This window comes from Muntiacus reevesi, chromosome 1 (assembly GCF_963930625.1).
Source record: "Muntiacus reevesi chromosome 1, mMunRee1.1, whole genome shotgun sequence".
NCBI lineage: Eukaryota > Metazoa > Chordata > Mammalia > Artiodactyla > Cervidae > Muntiacus > Muntiacus reevesi.
In genome coordinates, this window is record NC_089249.1 from 246,623,809 (window position 1) to 246,644,629 (window position 20,821).

General features: G+C 39.7%; 1 protein-coding gene across 2 annotated transcripts; it reads left to right on the forward strand.

Moving 5' to 3' along the window:
• The first annotated feature begins 12,537 nt into the window (after positions 1-12,537).
• THG1L (tRNA-histidine guanylyltransferase 1 like) lies at positions 12,538-19,525 on the forward strand. Of its 2 annotated transcripts, XM_065919005.1 has the most exons (6): positions 12,538-12,730; positions 13,574-13,750; positions 14,659-14,828; positions 15,627-15,715; positions 16,912-17,019; positions 18,055-19,525. In XM_065919005.1, exons 1-6 carry the CDS (start codon positions 12,540-12,542, stop codon positions 18,214-18,216), a joined length of 897 nt encoding a protein of 298 aa, XP_065775077.1. In that variant the 5' UTR covers positions 12,538-12,539; the 3' UTR covers positions 18,217-19,525. The 2 variants fall into 2 exon arrangements, with proteins under 2 accessions (XP_065775077.1, XP_065775078.1); XM_065919006.1 differs by lacking the exon at positions 12,538-12,730 and having other exon boundaries at positions 13,629-13,750; positions 14,663-14,828.
• The last annotated feature ends 1,296 nt before the right edge of the window (positions 19,526-20,821 follow it).

Genomic DNA, 20,821 nt, shown 5'->3' on the forward strand with positions numbered 1-20,821 from the left:
GAAGACAGATCTGCTCACAACAACTTCTATCACTTTTGTTTATCTTCAAATATCTTTATTTCACCTTTATCTTTGAAGGCTAGTTTAATTGGATATAGAACTCATGGCTGACTTTTCTTTTTTCTTTCATCACTTTGAGTATGTCATTCCACTACCCTTTTGTTCTGAGAAGTCAGCCAGTAGTTAAACTTTTGTTTTCTCTTTACATAATGAGTCATTTTTCTTTTGTAGCTGTCACAATTTTCCCTTTGTTTTTGGATTTCAGGAGTTTTACTATAATAAACATAGATGTGCTTCTCTTTATTTTTATCCTTGGAATTTGTTAAGTTTCTTGGATCATCTGTTTTGTTTTCTCTTAAATCAAATTTGGAAAAGTTTTAGCCATTATTTCTTCATGTATATTTTTCTACCCATTCACTTTCTCTTCTCCTTTGGAGACTCCCATTAATACATGTTGGGACCCTTATCATTATCTTGTCTCAGATATTCTGTTCCTTTTTCTTCAGTACTTTTTATCTGTAATCTTTGGATTGGATAATTTCTGTTGATCCAGTCTAATTTTCAAGCTTGCTGATTCTTTCTTTGGCATCTCAATTGTACTATTGAGCTATCTAGTGAAATATTCATTTTAATTGATGTACATTTTAATTCTAGAATTTCACATTTTAATAACTTTTGTTTATTAAGATTTCCTACTTGTTTGTTATCATATGTTCTTTAATTCTTTGAACATATTCTTAATAGCTTCTTTGCAGTTTTTCCTGCTAAATCCAATATCTAAACCCATTTACAGTTTCTATTCACAGAAAGCTATCTTTTGATTTGCTAATAGGTCCAATAGACTCTTGTTCTCTTCTCTCATCTCTCATGCAAGAGTATCAATAATAATTGTCAAATAACATAAGATATTAATTTAATTAGTTTGTTCCTTGACAGTTTATATAAGGCACAGTAGAAAGTGTTGTTTACTTATTTAGGTAATGATGTAAATCTATCTGCCAGTAGTAATTTCCATCAGATTCCTTGAGGTGTGCAGAACTTCACAGTGTGACCTTATTTGGAAACAGGGTCTTTGGAAATGTAATTACGTAAGAAATGAGATGAAATCATACTGAATTTATCCAATGACTAGTGTCATTAGAAGAAGAGAGGATACAGAGAAGATGATGTAAAGATTGAGGCAGAGATTGAAGGGACGCATTTACAAGCCAAGAAATGCTAAGGATTGTTGAGAGCCATCAGTAGCTAGGAAGAGGCATTGAACAGATATCCCTTCAGAGCTTCCAGAAGGAATCAGTCCTGATTTTAAAGTGCTAGTCTCCAGAACTGTGAAAGAATAAATATCTGTTGTTTTTAAGCCTCTTAGTTTGTGATATTTTGTTACAACAGTCTTTGGAGACTAATTCATTCCCTTTTCTTAGTAGAGGATTTGTAACAGGGAGTTCTGGGATTATTTCTTTTCTATGACTGCTAACATCCATTGATTAAGGCCCAGAGGAGAAATTCAGTTCACTGATTGATTTATTCATTCAACAAATATTTGCTGAACCCCCTAGAATCTGCTTAGTTCTGTGCTAAGTTCCTAGCACAGTTCCTGGTTCTGGCACTAGGAATATAACAGAGAATAAGGCAAGCGATTCCTATTTCCATACACAATTTACCTTTTTAAAAGAAATTTTAAATTCATACTAAAACTATCCAACATCACAAAAGTGTACCCAGAGAAGGTTACTTAAAATGAAACCAATAAAACAATGTTATGGACTGAATGTCTGAGGCTCCCAAACTTCTCTACTGAAGTCCTACCCCACAGTGTGCCTGTGTTTAAGGTGGGATCTCTAAGGAAGTAATTAAGGTTTAATGATGTCATAATGGTGGGGTCCTAAACTGATAAGATCAGTATCTTTATGAGAAGAGGTTCGAGAGCTCTCTCCATTCCCCTACTTACCTCAAGAACACACTATGTCTTATGTGGATATAGTGAGATGACCATCTGCAAGGCAGGAAGAGAGCGCTCACCAGGAACCAGCTCTAGTGGACCTTATTCTGGGGTTTTCAGCCTCCATAACTGTGAGAAAATAAATGTCTGTTGTTTAAGCAGCCCAGCTTGTGGTGTTTTGTTAGCACAGCCCAAGCAGATTAATACAAACAGGAATCAAATATCCATGGTAATTAGTGGAATGAGGTATTTTTATCCTTAAAAAATTATGAAATGAGTTTGATTAAACTTATCTTTTAGAAATCTTAAATTATAGGTGCCACTACATGCTAATTGTTAGAACAAAGAGAATGAGCCGAGTGCTAGCTGTTTATGGGGGACAATAGACTTTTGGGGGATGGAGGCATTCATTCAGTGCAGAAAATTGAGTTAATTATTTCCCACAGATCCAGCAGGTTATTAATTTTGGTTTGTGCAAGACCCTGTATTAGTTTCCTATTGCTGTTGCAGCAAATCAATCACCATTATCTTACTCCTGAATATTTTCATCATCTCAAAAGTAAACCTCAAACCCATTAGTAGTTACTCCCCATTCTCCTTTTCCCAGGCCCTAAAAACCACTGATCTACTTTCTGACCTTATGAAGTACAATTTAAAAAAGATCTTACCCTTGTCATTATAGGTAAGTCTGGTCTGGTTCTGAACTCTTTTGAGTTCTGCATACTGTGAATCAAGCACTTTTTAACTTCTCCATTCCTCTAATGATGGACTCCTAGGGTGCCTCTACTGAGCTCCCTCCCCAAGCAGCATTGTTGTGGATATGTCCCCATAAACCTGTACAGCAGAGGCTCTGCAGATATACCCAGAGGTGGCATTGCTGTATTCTAGGGATGCACATACAACTCTTCACTAACTATTGCTTTCCAAGGTGGCCATTTTATTCCACTTCAGACTCCCGACAGCAATACATAAGGATTTCCTTTTTACAACTTCCTTACCAACACTTGGTTTTGTTCAATAAATTTTGCCCATCTTATCGGTGTATAGAGACATCCAACTGTTCTTTTAATTTGCACTTCTCTGATCTTTAGATAGGTTGAACGTCTCTTCATAAACTTTTTAGTCTTTCAACTTTGCCCATTAAAGACGTTCAGTTAAAACCCTCTGCCACTTTATTATTGTATTTTACACTTTTTCCTTGTTGATCTCCAGGAGTTCCTTATTTATTACGGATATTCAAATATTGCAAATACCTTGTTCTTATCTGTGGCTCATCTCGTCTCTTCATTTGTCTCTGACATCCTCTGTTGAACAGAAATCCTTAATTTAACACAGTTGCATCCATTATTTTTTACCTTATATTTTATGCTTTTAGATCTTGTTTAAGAAATACTTTTCCAGCTCAAATATCTCAAAGAAATTCTCTTATATTTTCTTCCAGTAGTTATATAATTTTACCTTTTATATTTAAACCTATAATCTTTATGGCATTTTATGTGATATAAAAATAGGTATCCAAGTTAATTTCATATAGTAATCTAGTTATACTGATACCATCTATTGGTTCATGTTTTCTCTCCCTGTATCAAGTAGCCCTATGAAGAGATCACATGGAGAGGGCTAAAGCTTCTTGCCAACAATCATAGTTGAAGTAGATTCTCTAGCCCCAAACAATCCTTCAGATGACTAGACACCCTGCTCACATCTTAATTACAACCTCATGAAAGACTGTGAACTGAAAGAACCCAGCGAATCTACTGAATTCCTGACTTACAGAAACTATTTGAGATAATAAATATATATTATAGGTTTAGGCCACTAAGTTTTGGGATAGTTTGTAACACAGCAAAGAATAACTAATACAGTTTTAATACTGAATAAAGAGTAAGTAGAACTCTTTGGTCTCTATCATATGGTGCCCTGCAGTTTTTGTTTCATCACTATCAGAAGAATCAAAGTAAGTGATGACTTTTCAGTTTCAATGTTCCTAAAATAAAAATGTAAGATAGTTAATAAATGGAAAAGATGGAAAAAGAAAGAAAGAAGCTGAGGAAGGAACAAATATTTAAGACCCCTTACAGTGCCTACTATGTCCTTTATTATCTTATTTTAATCAAAAGAGCATTTAGTCAGCTGCCAAAAATGTGGTTGTTGCATTTATATTATCTTCAATCTCCTACCACATAAACTGGCTGTTGGCCAAAGTGAGGAGACAAGAACACTGTTGGCTTTGACTTGGCTGAAGCCATAGGTCACAAAAAGGAATGAAGCAAATTTGGAAAATTCTGTGAGGGAAATGCACGTGTTGACAGAAATGGAAGTAAAAATAATATTTATTAAACACTTGCACTTTGTTTTACTTTTTTGTTAAAGGAACACTAAAATTTCCTATTCCTTTCCTTTTTATTTTAGGAACATCAAAACTGAAAATCCATCACTTACTTTGATTCTTCTGATAGCAATGAAACAGAAATTGCAGGGCACCATATGATAGAGACCCTAACCCTAAATTGTTAGGGTAAGGACTTTGTCTTAATCAGTTCCTAGCACCTTCTATAATCTATGATTTATAATAGTTGCTTAAGAAGTATGCAGTGAACAAATAATAATTAAATGAATGGATAAATCTATAAATCAACGTGATGATGTTATTAGGAGATAGTGTAGAAAATGGTTAAGAGCATAATGTCAGGTATTACATTTCTGGCTTCCAGTCCTAGCTATACCACTTAGTAGCTATGTGACCTTGGGCAAGTCACTTAATCTCTTTAAGGCTGTTTCCTCAGCTATGAAATGTGTATAATAACAGTATACACCTAAAAGAACTGTTGTAGGGATATTAAATATTCTGTAAAAAGAGCTCAATATATAATTTCACAGCTAACAAATACTAAGGTGTTAGCCATTATTATTAGAGAAAAATAGGAAAGTGCCAGCAATGATTCCAAATTTTTAAGCCTGGTTAGCTAGGAAAATAAAGATAAATTGAGCCAAAATTCACTGTGAAAATGAAAAAGATGATGCTCATCTTCAGACATGGGTAAAACAAAGCCTAAATATAGTTAGAGAGTAAAGGTATTTTGGATATAGAGAGAGTTACTCTGTTTAGACTCTGATTTAATTGCAGTTACTCATCCTGAAATTCTATAATCCCAGAATTGTACTTTTAAATATAGTAATTTAAAGAGGGTATCTATCAGATTGCATCTATGATGAGTCAAATCTAAGGAGGTAGTAGTTTCTGAGATTCTGCCTGAAAATGTGTTCTCAAGTATTATCTTCAAAAACAAAATATTACAGAGAGAAAAGATTTCCTTAAATGGTGTAAATTCATGCAGTGTCAGTATGTGATGTGGTTAAGTCTCTAAAATCCCTTGAATCCTCTTCCCAAGTTGATTATTTCTTCACAGAAACAGAAGAAAACTATGCTGGAAATATTTAGAGGGAAATTATGTGTATTAGTGTTCAACCACTTTTGTTCCTCAACTAGTCAGAACCAGTAATGCAAGTTAAGCATGGGGGTGGTGTATGGCTAAGAGCAAAGTAGGAAGACCCTGAGCTTGCCTTCTGCTATGGGCACACTAAAGTTACAACTATCTATGAGAGCAAATATCTATGAGAATGACATGAAGACTAGCAGAAAATGTTTGCCACAACTAAAAATATGAAGAAGGAACCAAAATGAGATGGGTAGAAGGGGTGGAGTTGCAGTAGAGTGAAGACCCATAACCGTGGGATGGGTGATCCACAAATGGGAGGAAATAACTATTACAGGATTCTCCCCAAGGAGCAAGGAATCTGAGACCCACATCAGTCTCTCCAACATAGGGTTTCTGCACCAGGAAGATGAGAACCCAGAGTGTCTCACTTTGAAGGCCAGTAGGGCTTGCATATTAAAGCATGTTAAAAAGCAGAGACATTACTTTGCCAACAAAGGTCTGTCTAGTCAAAGCTATGGTTTTTTCAGTAGTCATGTAAGGATGTGAGAGTTGAACTATAAAGAAAGCTGAGTGCTGAAGAATTGATGCTTTTGAACTGTGGCGTTGGAGAAAACTCTTGAGAGTCCCTTGGACAGTTAGGAGATCCAACCAGTCCATCCTAAAGGAAAGCAGTCCTGAATATTCATTGTAAGGACTGATGCTAAAGCTGAAACTTCAATACTTTGCCCACCTGATGCAAAGAACTGACTCATTAACATGCGTTAATGAAAAGACCCTGGTGCTGGGAAAGATTGAAGGCTGGAGGAGAAGGGGATGACAGAGGATGAGATGGGTGGATGGAATCACTGACTCAATGAACACGAGTTTGAGTAAACTCCAGGAGCTGGTGATGGACAGGGAGGCCTGGCGTGCTGTTGCCCATGGAATCACAAAGAGTCGGACACAACTGAGCAATTGAAATGAACTGAACTGAACTGAAGGGCTTGCATACAGGAGAGCCAGAGGGCTGTAGGAAATAGATGTTCTGCTCTTAAAGAGTGCACACGAAATTCTCATGTTCAGAATCCCATTACAGAGACAGCAGTTTTAAAAGGAACCTTGGTCAGACCCACTTGCTGATCTTGGCAAATCTCACAAAGGGACAAGAGGCAGCTAGGACTCCCCCTACAGACATAGTTACTGGTGGCAACCAATTTTGGGAATTTGTTCTGCCACAAGGACACTGGTGCTGGAAAGCACCATTTTGGAACTGAATGCTAGTCTATTAGCACCAGGAATTACCTGCCCACAAGCAGGCCAGCACCAGCTCGGTGCCCCAGGGTCCTGCAGCTGACCACTTTGGGGCCTGACCCTGCCCACCAGTAAATCAGCAGCCATCTCATGAAGCAGGACCTGAGAGCCAGCCAGGATCGGGGCCACTCCCACTGCAAAAAGGACCCATGCAGCCCACGTAGGGGCACCCCCAGAGCATATAGCTCTGATGATCAGAGGAGAATGTGCTGTTGGACCCTCCAGGACATCTATTACATAGGGTCACTTTTCCAAGATCAGGAAACATAACCAGCTTACCTAATACATGGAAATAAACAGAGAATTGGGCAAAATGAGTATACCCTTAATGAATTAAGACATCTAGAAACCTAATTTCATAAATAAAAAAGGAACTTACTGGCTTAATCTCTCAACAGATATTTATTGATTGCTTCCCATGTGCCAGACACTGTTATAGGCAAGGGGGATACAGCTTTGAAAAATATTAAACAAGGTTGATGATTTTCTGGAACTTAAAAGAGTCTAGGAGTATCACTATCTCCAGGCATGGTGCTCAACGTCATCAGACATTTTTTCTTTATTTCTTGGATGTTTTCACTTTGTGTTGGCTAATTTGGAGGGAGGAGGGGCTCTTCCTACTTGAAGCTACATGGCCATCAGTGCAGCAACTCTAATAGGAAGAGAGTCATTTTCATAGTCATTATAACACAGTGCCAGTCTGTCTCATTGACCTGACTTGGTCTAGGTGCATATCTCTGAGCCTGATTAGCCAGATCTCAGTTATTAGTGAGGCCACCACAAGCGTTTGTGCTGGTTGTTATTCATTGTAAAGAAAACAAGCAGAAGCTGAGGTTGTAGGGCATACTTACCACAGTTTTGCCTGATACATGCTATATCTCCTGGAAAAGAGTGCATTTTTCTAATTCACACCATGACACTACAGTGGTTTTAGTCAAGGGCTCACCCAGGAGCAAAAGTGGAATAGGGTTTTCCCCATGCAAGCCAAATGGTCTGAGGGTGGGGAAAGGAGAGTTGGGGTGCCTTTGCCAAAAGAGAGTAAAAAGGATGCTGAGTATGCAAAAACAGCAGCTATCCACTTCATTCCTTTAAAACATAGAAAGGCAGGGTGGTAGAGTGGAGTAGGCCTGGGCTTGGCATCAAAAGGACTGGGTTCTAATTCTGGCTTTGGAAGTCATGGGATATTGGGCATATCACTTAACCAATTCCCATAGAGTTTGTTTCCTTTCTTATGAAGTGGTGAAGTGAAGTAAGTCACTCAGTCATGTCCAGCTGTTTGGGATCCCATGAACTATACAGTCCATGGAATTCTCCAGGCCAGAATACTGGAATGGGTAGCCTTTCCCTTTTCCAGGGGATCTTCCCAACCCAGGGATCGAACCTAGGTCTCCTGCATTGCAGGCAGATTCTTTACTAGCTGAGCCACCAGGGAAACCCAGACCAGAATACTGGAGTGGGTAGCCTATCCATTCCCCAGCAGATCTTTCCAACCCAGGAATCAAACCAGGGTTTCTGTGTTGCAAGTGGGTCCTTTACCAACTGAGCTACCAGGGAAGCCCTTATGAAATGGAGAGGATTATTTTTCTTCCTCCCCCTCAGACTCATTAAAAGGAAAAATGAGATAGTAAATGAGAGTATGGTTTGGGAATTCTAAGTTTTTTACACCTGGGAGGTATTATTATTTTTTTCTATTTTCCCAGTTAGTACCTTGTGCAGTGCCCTTACACATTGAAGGTTCCCATTAAGTATTTATTAATTGGCTGATTCATGATATTGAAACTCCCATCACTCCACGTACTTTTCTAAAACTTTATACAAGCAAAATGTTTCGGTGAACCATTCATTCATCAACTCTAGAAACATACAGAGCAAGCAGTCTTTTGATCTCATTTTTCAGACCTCAGTTTAAGTGCTACTTCCTCAGGGAAAACGTCATGGTTCATCCCCAGTCCCCCACTCAGGGCAGGGCCCCCAACCTGTTTCACAATACTTAATACAATTCTAGTTTAACAGTTACTTGTGAAACTCATGTTTAATATCTGTCGCCATCATTGGCCGTGAACTCCATCATGCAGGTTGTTGTGTTGTTAAGTCACTAAGTCGTGTCCGACTATTTTGCAACTCCAAGGACTGTAGTCTGCCAGGCTCGTTTGTCCATGGGATTACCCAGGCAAGAATAGTGGAGTGGGTTGCCATTTCCTTCTCCAGGGGATCTTCCCAACCCAGGGATCAAATCCATGTCTCTTGCATTGGCAGGCAGAGTCTTTACCACTGAGCTAAGCAGGGAAGCCTCCATTGTGCAGGTAACATGGCTATATTGTTTACTGTTGCATCCTATTGTGCATGGTACACAGCAGGAAATTAAGAAATATTTGTTCAATGAGTGAATAAATTTGTGAGAGTGGAACAAGATCAAGTGGACTATGAAACATACATTTAATTTCCCCATTTTGTTCTAATATTTTTTTCAAGCCCTCCAGTGACCACATTGTGGAACCTCTACTAAGAAGAGAAAGAATGAGTTTAGTTGACTAAACCTATCTCTTTAAGGACACACAGTCAGTGACTATTCAGAAATGAAATCCATTCATTCTGACTTATACAAGCTACATCTCAAAAAATTCAGAATAAATGTATTACAGCAATTATAAGGCCTGTAATCATTAATTTACTTTAGAGTAATAGTTCTAAATCTTATGCTGTGTATGTCCTGATATGTCCTAATGCTTCTCTTTGCTTCCAAACTATGTCAGAACCAAGCAGTTCATTCCTGGAAGAATATACGTAACTCTCAGCCAGAAATTTGATTAGAGTGGTTCAGAGCAGGGAAGGAGACTTAAGAGCCAACTTATTCCTTCTTAGCCGGATCCACCCTAAATTTCATTTACATAATGCAGCTCTTAGTACAAATGAAATAAGTCAGCATCAGGAAAGACAAACTGAAATATGGCTTCCATACCAAAGGCAACTTTTCTTCTGTCAGTCTTATTGAGTAAGTGATCTTCTAAGTAATAGAATGTTTTAAAAAATAGACATCAGTGTCCAGTTAGCTCATTAATCTCTGTTGTCTGCAGAATTTAACTTCTAATTTTGTAAAATACACATAAACAAAAAATTTACCATTTCAACCATTTGTAAGTGTACAATTCAGTAGTGCTAAGTACATTCACATTGTTGTGCACCCAGTCCCCAGAACTCTTCATCTCACAAAACAGAAATTCTATCCCCAGTAAACAACTCCCTTCCCCCAACCCCCCCTGCCCCCTAGCCACCATCATTCTGTGTTCTGTCTCTATGAACTTGCCTTCTCTAAGTACTTCCTTAAGTTTCCAGAATCATACAGTATTTGTCTTTTTGTGAGAAGTGTCCCCTTCCTCGAAGCCCCAAAGCAGGCCAGGCCTCTTAGTTGAAAGGGCTTGGAGTGGGAGGCCCAGGGTCTGCTCTTTCACTCTGCTTGCTCTCCAACAACCTGAAGTCAAGGTGGGAGACACAGTCTGGCTCTGAGATCCTCTGCATCACTCCCCTGTTTTCAAGGTTTGATTCCCATCGAGGGCTGGATTGGGGTATGGACACAGCAGGTGCATTCTGTGTAACTGGCCTGGTGATGGAAAGTCCTCTCTTCCTGGGTTGGCTAAAATGGTGCCTGGGGCCATTTTAGCACCAGCCAGAACCTCCAGGGATTCCTTGAAGAGGAGCAGCCATAGCTCCCTTTGGCCCTTCTCCCTCTATCTCCAAGTCTTCTCCAGGAGGGGTGACTTTACTTGGTCAGGGGCCTCAGAGGCAACTACTGGCTCCTGCCTCCCACCAACCTCTGAGAGCCTTCTCATGGGACTGAAAATGAATGACCTTTTCCAGGCCCCAAAGGCTGAAGGGGACCATATTGAGGTATCCCCATCCTTTCCTCAGGTACCACACCATTAACACTCCCTCTCGTCTTGCTGCTCCAGAAACCTCCAAGTGGTTTAATATTTCAGATCCACTTGTTTATCACTAAAGTTGTTTAAATCCACTTGTTTATGGCAAAAACAATAAACAAAGGTTTTTTTTTTTTAAAGAAATAAAGCAGTTTTCTGTAAGAATGAAGTAAAATTGTGTCAGGGTGTCATTATCTCATCTGTTGTGATCAAGAAGCAGTCAATAGCTCAGCTGCCGAGGGGCCCCACTTGGGACTTATTAATAAAAACAGACTAAAAAGCAACTATGGTGAGGAAAAATATAGACAGTAAGTACCTGGAGTTTGTGAGGATTGTCCAAGAGTTTCCACCTGGGCATGGTGAGTCTTCACTGACCTAAACAATTCTCTGACGACCCTGGGCATTATGCCCCTGCTGGGGTAAAAGTGACTCTTACCACAGTGGTGAAAGCTATGCAGCAACCTCACAAAGATCACTTTGCCCCTCACACTGGGCTTCATTGCCTCACAACATACTCTATCATCAGGGGACTTCTTACTTTCCTTTAGCTACCAGCTAGACATCAGCTTGTGGTTGGTTAAGCCAACTCTCTTGAGAACCAACCTTATAGGAAAGATACACTTCAACTGAATCTGGACTTTATTTCTCCTATCTCCCCTTGCCTAGAACAACAGTGTAATCAATCTATCATTTGCAGTAGGTTATTTCTTTATTGGCTTATTAAGAGACACATCCTGTATGCTATTGTCTTGTGAAATTATAATTCTCAGTAAACCTATAGTAGATAAAAATTAGCAACAATTTCAGTCTCGAGCATAATCTACCTCAAAGACATCTCTATCTCTGTGTCCATCTCTCTCTCAATATCTTTTTCTGAATGGGTACACAAGAAATTGGTAACAGTAAATGCTTAAAGTACAGAGTTAGGGGTCAGTGAGAGATTTACTTTTCACTATTTATCTTTTTATATTGTTTGAATAGTATTTTCTTAGGGTATATATATGCAATGAATTCCAAAACGCTTTATAAATCATACAGCATTCTACAATTATTAGCGTTTTATTGTTACTAGTATTTACTAAGTCTTCCCAGGTGACACTAGTGGTAAAGAATCCACCTGCCAATGCCACCCGCCTGCCAATGCAGGAGACATAAGAGACGCAAGGGTTCCTTCCATCCCTGGGTTGGTAAGATTCCCCTGGAGGAGGGCATGGCAACCTACTCCAGTATTCTTGCCTGGAGCATCCCATGGACAGAGGAGCCTGGTAGGCTATAGTCCATAGGGTCACAAGGAGTTGGACCAGACTGAAGCAACTTGGCATGCTGGCAAGCAGCAGCAACAACATCTCAAACATTTAGTCTTTGTGAAAATTTGAATGAGTTAATAGTACTATATATGTTAGAATATGAGGCCTTTTTTTTTTTTTTTCTTTTTAAAGTCACTCTTTGGCATATTTAACAACGTTGGAAAAATACTCAAGGTGAAAAATATAAAAACTGTACAAGTGTCTGATTCCAATTTTGTGTGTTCCCCGTGTAAGCATAATATATAAAGAGACCGTTAAGAACCATCCACAATGCTTTGGTGGGGAGAAGGGAGACATCGTGTTAATTTTCCTAATTTTATTTTCCGATACATACCACATTTTTTACAACAAATTAACAAATGCTATTTGGAAAGGAAAAAAAAATCACAATTAAACCTTAAAACTTGGCCAGAAATGAATTTTTTTAAATTTCGTGAGAATGACTTGTTGCAGACCGGGAGGACATATGGCAGCAATCAAGAATAGTACTAAGGGAAGACTGGAACCCTCTTTCCAGGCCAGGAGGTCCATTACAAACTACAACGAGAGGCAAGCGATATGCTGGCCTCCAGTACGGCTAGAGCGACCATGAAAAGACACAGGAACTTCCGGGGCGGAGCTCTCTGTTCCTTTCCCTTCCTTGGGGGAAATGTGGGCTGCTGGTACATTGAAAGTTCGCGATTGCTTGGCTGCTACTTCCGTCACTCTGAGACGGTGCTTGAAATTGGGAGCGACTATGGCAAAAAGCAAATTCGAGTACGTGCGGGACTTCGAGGCTGACGACACATGCCTGCCCCACTGCTGGGTGGTGGTACGGCTGGACGGCAGGAATTTCCATCGGTGAGCGAGCTCCGGCCGGGGCTGCGTGCTTCGCAGGCATTTCCGGTGACCCGGCCCCTCGGTAGCAGCCCGCAGCTCGTGGTTACCGTGGTAACGCGGCAGCCAATGACTGCGCGGCTTTAAGCGTCACGCTATGTGCTGTCTACAACTGGCTTGAACGCGAGTAGTCCGGATAATTAAAAATGAGACAGGGTGCTCCCCTGGTGAGGAGCTGGCCTGAGGTGTCCATTGGCAAGGCTGTAGTGGAAGAAGTCACTCTTGGGCGCATTATTTCAGCTCTTCAACCGATGGCCAAACTGGTTGTTAGGTATCTTTGAGGGCTTACTGTTCAGCGGCCTGTTTAGGGCTTGCTATGGGCTACGCTATACGGAGTATATTCTTGTTTCATTATAAGTAACAGAGCACATGGACTGGATTCAGAGGGAAAAAGTCAGAAAAAACAAAGTAACAGAAAGATGGGAATTTCTTTAAAAATGCTACTTTGGTAGTGATTACTGTAGTTAAAATTTATTGAGCTGTCCAAGGAGCATAGTTATGTTTGTTACCTCCCTCTAACCTTCAGGACAATCCTATGAAGTAGATTTATCCCCATTTCACAGAAAAGGGAATGGAGGATTAGTATATATGTTCTTTTTTCTCAGTTGATCAGAGCTAAAAAAAAAAAAAGCAAACAAACAAACCTGGAGTTCTTAACGAAATGGGTTGGGTTGTGGCTCCTGGAATGTTTGGACTCACAGCACTATTACAGTGTCTTCCTGTATGAACAGCCTGTTCAGTCTGTGGTCTTACTGACAAGGTCTCTTGCAGCCATGCCCTTTTCCCTTTTCTTTTTCCCATATGAAGGTTTGCTGAGAAACACAGCTTTATAAAACCTAATGACAGCCGTGCTCTTCATCTAATGACCAAATGTGCCCAAACTGTAATGAACGAACTGGAGGATATTGTGATTGCATATGGACAGAGTGATGAGTACAGCTTTGTGTTCAAGCGAAAAAGCAATTGGTTTAAAAGAAGAGCCAGGTAATTCTGTGGCCTAGCTCCTTCAGAAAATTTCCTACCGGCATCTGGCTTCTGCTTGGGCTTCCCTGGTGGCTCAGCTGGTAAAGAATCTGCCTGCAATGCGGGATACCTGGGTTCGGTCCCTGGGTTGGGAAGATCCCCTGGAGAAGAGAAAGGCTAACACTCCAGTATTCTGGCCTGGAGAATTCCTTGGACTATGTAGTCTATGAGGTCGCAAAGAGTCAGACAGGACTGAGTGTCTTTCACTTTCACTTTCAAGTTTTAATCATAAACTTGCAGACTAGTATTTGCAACTGCAGAGTGTGTGTGTATGTCTATATATATATATGTACACACATGCACACACATCGATATACTGATAATATGTATAGAAGTTTAGACTGTTGTACTTCCATCTTATGTGGGCATTCTGTATGCTTCTTTATTCTTTTTCTCCCATTTCACATCACCTTAGCTTCTAAACTGAACATTAAAACTAGAAACAGAAACTAAACTTTTAAGTAAGGAGGATCTCAGTACAAATTAGACAAATCTCATATTTAATTTGGCAGTATGTTGAAACTTTCACAGAAAACAGGTCATGTAATGAATTGGTGTGTTTTTAAAACAGTGGTTCCCCCTCCCAAGACCTGAAGAAAATCCTCTTGAACCGTCAATTCACATCACATCCTATAGGAAAACATTTGATAATAGTAAACTACTTTATAGGACTAGAAAGAGAGGCAGGCTGCATTTTAAATATATAACTGAAATATTAAAATAGTTTTTCTTGACTCAATTTATATTATCTCTTGGCTCTCTAGACAGTTTGTGTTATCACTGTGTTGCACCCACATACCCTGTCATGGCGTTAAATTAATATCATGTATTTTCTCTTTTCTTGCTCCACCCAACCTACCTTCTGCAAGTAAGTTTATGACTCACGTGGTTTCCCAGTTCGCCTCCAGCTATGTGTTTTATTGGCGGGATTATTTTGAGGACCAGCCACTTCTGTATCCCCCAGGCTTTGATGGAAGAGTCGTGGTGTATCCTAGCAACCAAACTCTAAAGGACTATCTCAGCTGGCGGCAAGCAGATTGTAAGTGAAACCAAATAAACAGATGTATTGATGGTTACGTCACTAATTCGTTATATTAGAGGTAATGCTCTGAAATAGTTTTGGCTCATGTGTATTTTGTTTGGAATGCAGTATTTCAGGTTTTTAAAATTGAAAATATTTGAAAAATTGGGTATTTTATTTAAATATTCCTTATTATTAGCTTTTTTTTTTAATCAGAAGATCTGGCAATACTAAGTCTGTATTTCCACCTAGCATTGGTCAGACCCTGTATAGTGACATCTGCCTTTATACACACAGACACATACGCACACACGTGCATACACATGTGCGTGTACACAGGAGCCAGTGTGCCTCAGCCTCTGCTTCTCTGTTGTTCCTCTGGTCACCTACTCTGCTTTCCACACTTAGGTTCATGCTGGCTTTAGTGGGTATTTGAGTTGTGACCCTGCCTTACATGATGAAATATTTGTGAGACTTTTACTCATTTGATGTGTCTTGATTTTTCCAGAAGAATTGGAAAAGAGGTGGGACTAATACAAATCAAATAACTTTGAAAGTATTCCTTAGCTTAATGCACAACAGACTTGTGTGGAGCACAGCTGAAACAACAGGATAAAACTGTTAGAAAATAGGTTTTTTTTTCTGCTTCACTGCTTCCCTGTATATTCCCTGTGTGTGACTTTCAGCAGGCAACTAAATATTTCTGAGGTCTCTCTACTTTAAAGAGGAGAGAAATTGGGCTCCAGTACTCTTTGAAGGGTGAATATTAAAAAAGATTGTATATCCCTACACAGTGTTACTCTGTTTTTCTTACAGGTCACATCAATAATCTTTATAATACAGTGTTCTGGGCACTTGTGCAGCAGTCTGGCTTAACACCATTACAAGCCCAAGAGAGATTACAGGTATATTGATCTTACTGCATTAAGACTTCAGGGCAGACAATTTATGATCTCTCGTGACATTTTGCCTTCTTTTTAAGCTCTTAAGTTTTTACAGCTTTGTTTTGAAAAGATACAAAGATCACAATAGTAGCAAGTCTTCTGCTTGCTTGCTTTGTGACTGTGGGTAAGTTGTTAACCACTCCCTGAGCCTCAGTGTCCTCTGCTGTTAAATGGAATTAATCTACACTCCCCACATGGTAATGCTTGACTGGAGCTACATATTGGCTGCCCTCTCTACAGGGCACATGGCTCGTCTTTTCTGTCAGCCCCACCTGGCTGCTTCATCATTGTCATTCCCTGCTGGGGACCTGGAGTTTGGGGTTAGGACTCTTGTGTATCAACAAGACTTCAGACTCCGGGGAGTCAAATAATTGTACTCAGATGTTTTTGTTTAATTTTACCTCTCTGCCTTAGTTTTTCATAGGCAAAATGTGGAAAATAATAGTTCCTACCTTACAGGTCTATAAGTGAGAATTTTAAGTGGCATGAGGCATGTAAAACACACATAGACTAGTGCAAAGCACACTGTAAGTAACTAGTAAATACTTTATTAGATGCTATTTTATTATTAGATGCTACTTGCAGGTAAACTGTGAAATGATGTGTTGTAATAGCTCCTAATACAATGCCTGGTACATTATAATGACTCAGTAAATGGTTGTCATTATTAACAACAGTGGTAAAGATGTGTAGCAATAATAGGAAGACTGGTAGATGTAGCCAGAGTTTGGAAGCACTGAATTTAGATTTTGATTCTTATTCTTAAGTATAAGAGCACCATTGGCCTTGGAAAATTTACATAATCTTTCTAAGCTTCTGAGCTCTCATCTCTAAAATGGAGATGGTTATGAGGGTCAAATAAAATATACAAACCATCCAGTACACAATCAGTACTCTTAAATGTTAGTGCCTCTCTCCATCACAGTAGTGATTGGTGAAGCCAGTTACTTGCTACAGGAGAGAACTTTATGGATTTTTGTATTTAAATAAGATTTGAACTGCTCTTAAAATTCATTGATACCTATATGATGTTTGATGAAATGCTTCCACTTCTTGATTTGTTGCTAGAAGTTTAGATAAGAGAGTGGAATGGATAGGTGGGGCTAGGGGAGAGAAGAGACCTACCAAGCTTTTTATATTTGTTTTTATTTCTTCAGGGAACTCTTGCAGCAGACAAGAATGAGATTTTATTTTCTGAATTCAACATCAACTACAATAACGAGCCACTGATGTATAGGAAGGGGACCGTGTTGATATGGCAGAAGGTAATGCTGTTGTGTCCAAGGGAAAACGAAGGTCAGAAAGAAAGCCTGCGACCAGCCCACGCCTTGTCTTTCCTGCTGCCCGTGTGCTGACGTGACTCCAGTCACTCTCACAGATTAGACCCTTCCCAAAACGAGATGCTATAGATTATTACTATGGATAATGGCTTTGTCAGTTCATCAGTCAAGTTTGTGACCTGGACTCCCCCCTTCTATAAGTAGAATTGCAGAATTTTAGAATTTATTTTTTTGTGTCATAAGCTCTCCCCAAATAAAATCAAACCCCTTTAACAGGTACAGTGCTGATAAGAGAATTTTTGCATTCAAAGAACATTTTTTAAAAAATCCCACACTGGACCATTAAATGGCCCACCCATCCCATGAGAACTATAATTTGAGGAACTGATGTTGCATGTGAAGGTTCTTTCCCTTACAGAATGTTCGAGAGATTCTCTAGACAGTTATAGTTAACTTAATATTCTGTCTCCTTTCATCTAAATCCTTAATTCTACCAATATTTTCTCTCTGATCCAGCTCCTGGGCATAATGATGTCTCTAAATTTATTTCCTTCTATCTAAAGTATTTTTTTCTGAAATGAATGTTTTTAAGTATTAAGGGAGTAAGTATCCTAAGAGCTCAGGATCTCACTGGCAACTTCAGCTCTTTTATTAGTATTTTTAAAGTATTTGTTCTTTGGACTCGCAGGTGGGAAAGCAGAAATATCTTTAATTCTATGGTTATTGCTAACAAGGAACATAGAGTCCCTTCTGTGTTCCTAAGATCTCCTCTCAAAATAGAGCAGCATAACTGTTTAAAAAGTATTTTTAGTTGTAAAGAAATTCAGGTATGGTAAGATATGTATCTGCCTGAAAATATATATTTTTCAGAGGTATTGGGTTGGCTAAATGTTTATTTGGGTTTTTCGAAAAACCCAAATGAATGTTTTGGTCAACCAAATATATAGCTCACTTCTCTGTCTTCGATGTCCCAAAGCCATTCTCTAGTTAACAATGTCAATATTTTAACCTTACCTATAGGTGGAGGAAATCACAACAAAAGAAGTTAAGCTGCCAGCAGAAATGGAAGGAAAAAAGATGGCGGTGACCCGGACCAGGACTGTGGTGGTGCCCTTACACTGCAATATCATTGGGGATGCTTTCTGGAAGGAACATCCAGAGATCCTAGATGAAGACAGCTGACCCTTTGCTTTTCAGTCCTGGCGTGCTTAACCATCTCGGCCCCCAAGTCTCCTGACTTTTGGTGGCCCTAGCATCTGTGCCATGCAGGTGTCCCGGGAGTGACATGACTCTGGTTGGGAGGGGAACAGAGAAAAGAGATGGATGTGGGTGGTATGTCTTATTCTACTTTAAGTGGAACACCTTTTTTGCAGTGTTGAAACATGGTTCCTTTGATAGAAGTGCATTTTTTAAAAAAAATTGCGGTACTATTTTTATAAAGCGAGAACTATGTTATGCCTTGTAGATGAATCATTTTTAGATTGTGGCATGGGTCTTACAAAAACATGTCAAGCTTTTTTCACCTCTTCTAGAAGATGAGCCCAAACTTTACTGTCGCCCGCTTGTTCTTTACCACAGAATCCAGTGACCTCGGTAACCTCACTTTTCCCACCCACCTAATTGCATTCCTCTTTGGCAGACCTGGAGCTAGTATAGGTTGATGCCTTCCCAGTGCCTCTGAATGCAGGAATTCCAGGGCAAACTCAGGGCTTTGTGCCATTATCCAAAGTTGGCAACCTGGGTTGAACTAACGAGTTGTAGCTTGGGTGTCCTTGCATAAATATTGCGTGGACTGATTTTGTGGAGTTGTCAGCATGACCCTCATCATCTCACCAGGGGCAGTGATCACAAGGCTGGATCTCAGGAGAAAGAGAGTTACATGTCTATATGGGAGGAGAAAAACGTGAGAATGAATGAGCCAGGAGGAAGATACTCTCTGTCTTCTTGGCACTTCAGTTTTGAAAGTCACCTTCTTGTTGGACTTCCTGAAAAAGATTCTCAGGTAGCCTCTGTATAATAAAACAATGACATTTGACTTGGAGAGCAGAGGGACCAGCACTCACCTTTGGGTCACAGGCAGTAGAGGAGCCCTAATGGTTCTACCTGCTGATGTGGAGTTGGGTGAGGAGCCACAGGAACTGCATGTTGCTCGTGGCCTCCGAAGTGAGGAGGCAGTGGGGATAGGCGGTAGAGAACTCACATTTCCTTTTATGTTCATTCCATATTTTAGAGGAAAAAGATTAATTTTGTTCTGTAAAGAATTAATTAAAAGCCCACATCACAGTGCCTGGTCTCTCACTGTAGAATTTACAGCCAAGAAAATGTATTTTTGAAAGAGGGATGGCTGGTCTCATCTCACTAATTGACACCCCATCTGTTGATGCCTTTTCTTCCCTCCCTGTTCTCACTCCACGAGAATTGGAGACATGGCTTACAGTTGGTAATTGATAAAATTTCTTTGAGAAGAAAAAAAATAAAGGTTTCAACTCCCTTGGCCTAAATTTTCAGTTATTTTTTTCATACAAATGCAGTATATGAGTCCAACTTTGATGTGTGAACGTCCTTACATAAGCCAGGCTCACATCCCTTCATCACAGTGGTGGTTCACAGACTTCTGGATGCAAAAATTTGCTTGAAATGCTCGTTTAAAATGCCAGTTCCAAGCTCTCTCCCCATGAAGAGTTTGGGATTCAAAGACTTTTGATGGGTATGGTCAATATGCCACACTTTGGGTAACAAGTCTATACCAAAACCTAGACTTGTACATCTAGGTGCACTGGGATAGGCCAAGTAAGGCAGTAAGAGTGTAGCTCTTGATTGGCAAACATAAGGGTAAATAAATTACAGCATTCTATATCAAAACAAGTATAGATAAGTAGGTCTTTGTACAAATTTTTTAGACGCCACCCAAGAAAGTTTTGTGTTTTCTGTTGGTGTTATGTGATACTACAAAGGTATCACTTGATTTTGTTAGAAGATAGGAGGACACGTGCTTGCTGGTTGAGTTGCCAGCAGTTTGCAGGAGTGAGGTTTGTCTTGGGGAGGGTGGTTTTGAGCAAAGGAATATCCTGGGTTTAATATTTACACTGTAATCATACCTATTAAGTAATGCTGTCAGAAGCAGTGTTGGATGGGACTTCCCTGGCTGTCCAGTGGTTAAGACTCTGGGTCCCCAGTGCAGAGGACACGTGTTTGATCTTGCATGCCGCATGGCCTGCCCCCTCCCCGCCCGCCCCCAAGTACTGTTGGCTGGTTTGTCATCTTTATTTTGCAGTATGTCTTTATTCTAAAGTATACTTCACAGTTATATATTAATTTTCATCCTCTCTTAAGAGACTAGTATTTTCTTGGGCTTCCTTTCCAAAGCTTAAGGAAACTTTAAAATATACACGGAAGCCACTAATATAGAATTTATGCCAGTGGATTGCCCTTTGGGAGAGTGGTGACAGGAAAGTGATTCGTGTGACCCCTAGGTGACTGGAGACATCTTGGTTCTACTGGTTGAGGGCCTTTGATGTAGACTACACTACTATTTTAACATCAAGAATCAAGGTTCTGCTAAACAGAGGCTCTAAAGTACAGCCAGGTTTTATAAATATGCCATCCCAGTTGTGGGAGCCTCCTTTCCTCCAGGTGCTTAGCAATACTTAGAAGAATAGTGATGGTGATTTTTCTTTAATACTAGCATCTTTCTGGTGTATGTGTAAATTTCTTTTTGCCCAGGTGTAAGAAATGCAGTACTAGGGTCCACTCATCATCTTTCACTTTCATTGGACACTTAATGTTA